Source organism: Bison bison, unplaced genomic scaffold (genome assembly GCF_000754665.1).
Source record: "Bison bison bison isolate TAMUID 2011002044 unplaced genomic scaffold, Bison_UMD1.0 scf7180017864368, whole genome shotgun sequence".
Taxonomy (NCBI): Eukaryota; Metazoa; Chordata; class Mammalia; order Artiodactyla; family Bovidae; genus Bison; species Bison bison.
The window spans coordinates 3,737,040-3,738,850 of record NW_011494940.1 but is presented as its reverse complement, the minus strand read 5'-3'; the positions used below and the strand labels follow the sequence as shown (position 1 = coordinate 3,738,850).

The 1,811-nt window shown below is 36.6% G+C and overlaps 1 protein-coding gene across 3 annotated transcripts in view; it reads left to right on the top strand.

Moving 5' to 3' along the window:
* GRIK1 (glutamate receptor, ionotropic, kainate 1) overlaps positions 1 to 1,353 on the top strand; it is a 473,915-nt gene extending 472,562 nt beyond the window's left edge. The window contains exons 16-17 of one of the 3 annotated variants that reach the window (XM_010855820.1): positions 395 to 481; positions 891 to 1,046. In XM_010855820.1, the coding sequence (XP_010854122.1) occupies positions 395 to 481; positions 891 to 1,046 (243 nt within the window). Of the gene's footprint in view, positions 1 to 394; positions 482 to 890 lie in introns of all 3 variants that reach the window. The other 2 variants (XM_010855823.1, XM_010855821.1) reach the window with 2 other exon arrangements.
* Positions 1,354 to 1,811: the final 458 nt, after the last annotated feature.

Below are 1,811 nucleotides of genomic sequence, written 5' to 3'. Positions count from 1 at the left end.
AAAAACAACACTACTTTGTAGAAATCCCTATACAAGCAGAAATTTGTCACTCAAAGATCTTCTCTTGGCGGGAAGAAATGATGGCAAATTATGTCTTATTATGCTATTTATATATTGTGCATGTGAACAGATATAGCATAATTGTAATAGATACATCTATGCACATATATGCCATCTGCATATGCATAACTTTTTATACTCATAATTCCATTTTCTTTTCATATTATGCCATCATCTTTGCTGTGCAGTTCAGTACCATATTATTTTCATTTCAACCACAGCTGCATCATTGCTGCTGCCAGATCTCTGTTTGTTTTGTTTATTTATTTATTTATTTTTTTTTGGAGAAAATATAAAATTTTAAATTGTTTTTTTTTCTTTTTTTTTTTATCAGAAAGGAAAGTCATCAAGAATTAGATTTTATTTTAGGAACAAAGTAAGGTTTCATGGGAGAAAAAAACAAAGCCTTGGTGTAGAGAAGGTTTGTTCATTTTCTATAGCATTACTGAAGTGTCCGTATGCCTTGATAATCCTATCAATGTTTGGATCATCTCACTGGGGGAAATGACTTAATTTAACTCTATTTTGGTGTCTCCGCAAAGGTAAGTTTTCTATTTTGAGAGCCTACCTGGGTAGTTTTCTGCTACTTCATTTGTGAATGAAATCCCAAAATTTGCCCAGCTGACTTGCCAAATCTGTTTCCCCCAGTAGAAAAGGTGGGTGGCCAGTGGGTGGAGGAGGAGGTGTGGGAACTGGCTGGGGATTCACCCTGTAGCAGAGTTAACCATCAACCAATATCTCATAATCCTAAAAGCCTAGACAGGAAACAGATCAATGAAGGCTGGAGACAAGTGGATCAAACTGATGCTCCATTATTTCATGTCCTCTAGTGTCTCTCTTTCAATGCCATCATGGAAGAACTGGGAATCTCACTCAAAAATCAGAAAAAGTTAAAGAAAAAGTCAAGAACTAAGGGGAAATCATCCTTCACAAGTATCCTTACTTGTCATCAAAGACGAACTCAGAGAAAAGAGACGATGGCGTGAGCTGAGAACACACCTGGAGTAAGCTTTCAGGAAGAAAAACATGCTTACTGCAGGTTTTGGAGAAAGGATTTCTAACAATGGTGCAATGTTTTACATACATCTATATGCATAACTCAGATTATGGCTACAGATACAAGAAATACAGCAGTTTAAAAAGCTCAGATAGACTGAGATTACGTGGGAAGTGGCACGGATTCTTCTGAAATGGATTTGTATGCTCACTTATTTTACCTTTTCTCTTTCATCCCAATAAATTGCTGTGTGTGCTTTCTAAGTAATAATAAAACAACAGGGTTTTTTTCCAGAATGAGTTTGAGTGTTGGTTTGTTTCCCATCACTTGCTCTGATTCACAGTGTTTGGTTTCCAAGTGTTATCAGCTGTCAAGTTTGCTATTTTGATGAATCTTCTTATCTGCTCAGCCTGACAAAGCCATTTCTGGCTGTGTTTAAAAAAAAAAATCTTTTTAGTTTGTACCAAGTACCTTGTTTTTCTAGTAGAGTGAAACCATTCACCTTTGTGTTTTAAAATCTAAGTTTATAAGTAGTTTGAATGGTACTTGGATCAGTGACTATAACATAAAAGGATGCAAATAAAAATAAAAGCATCCACCACATTCAAGGCACCCTTCTAGGTTCTGGGGATACCATGGTGGACCGTATCTGTTTTCCTCACCGTGGTATCCCCAGAACCTAGAAGGGTGCCTTGAATGTGGTGGACGCTTTTATTTTTGGTCCCTGCCCTCACACAGTTTATAATAAAATGAG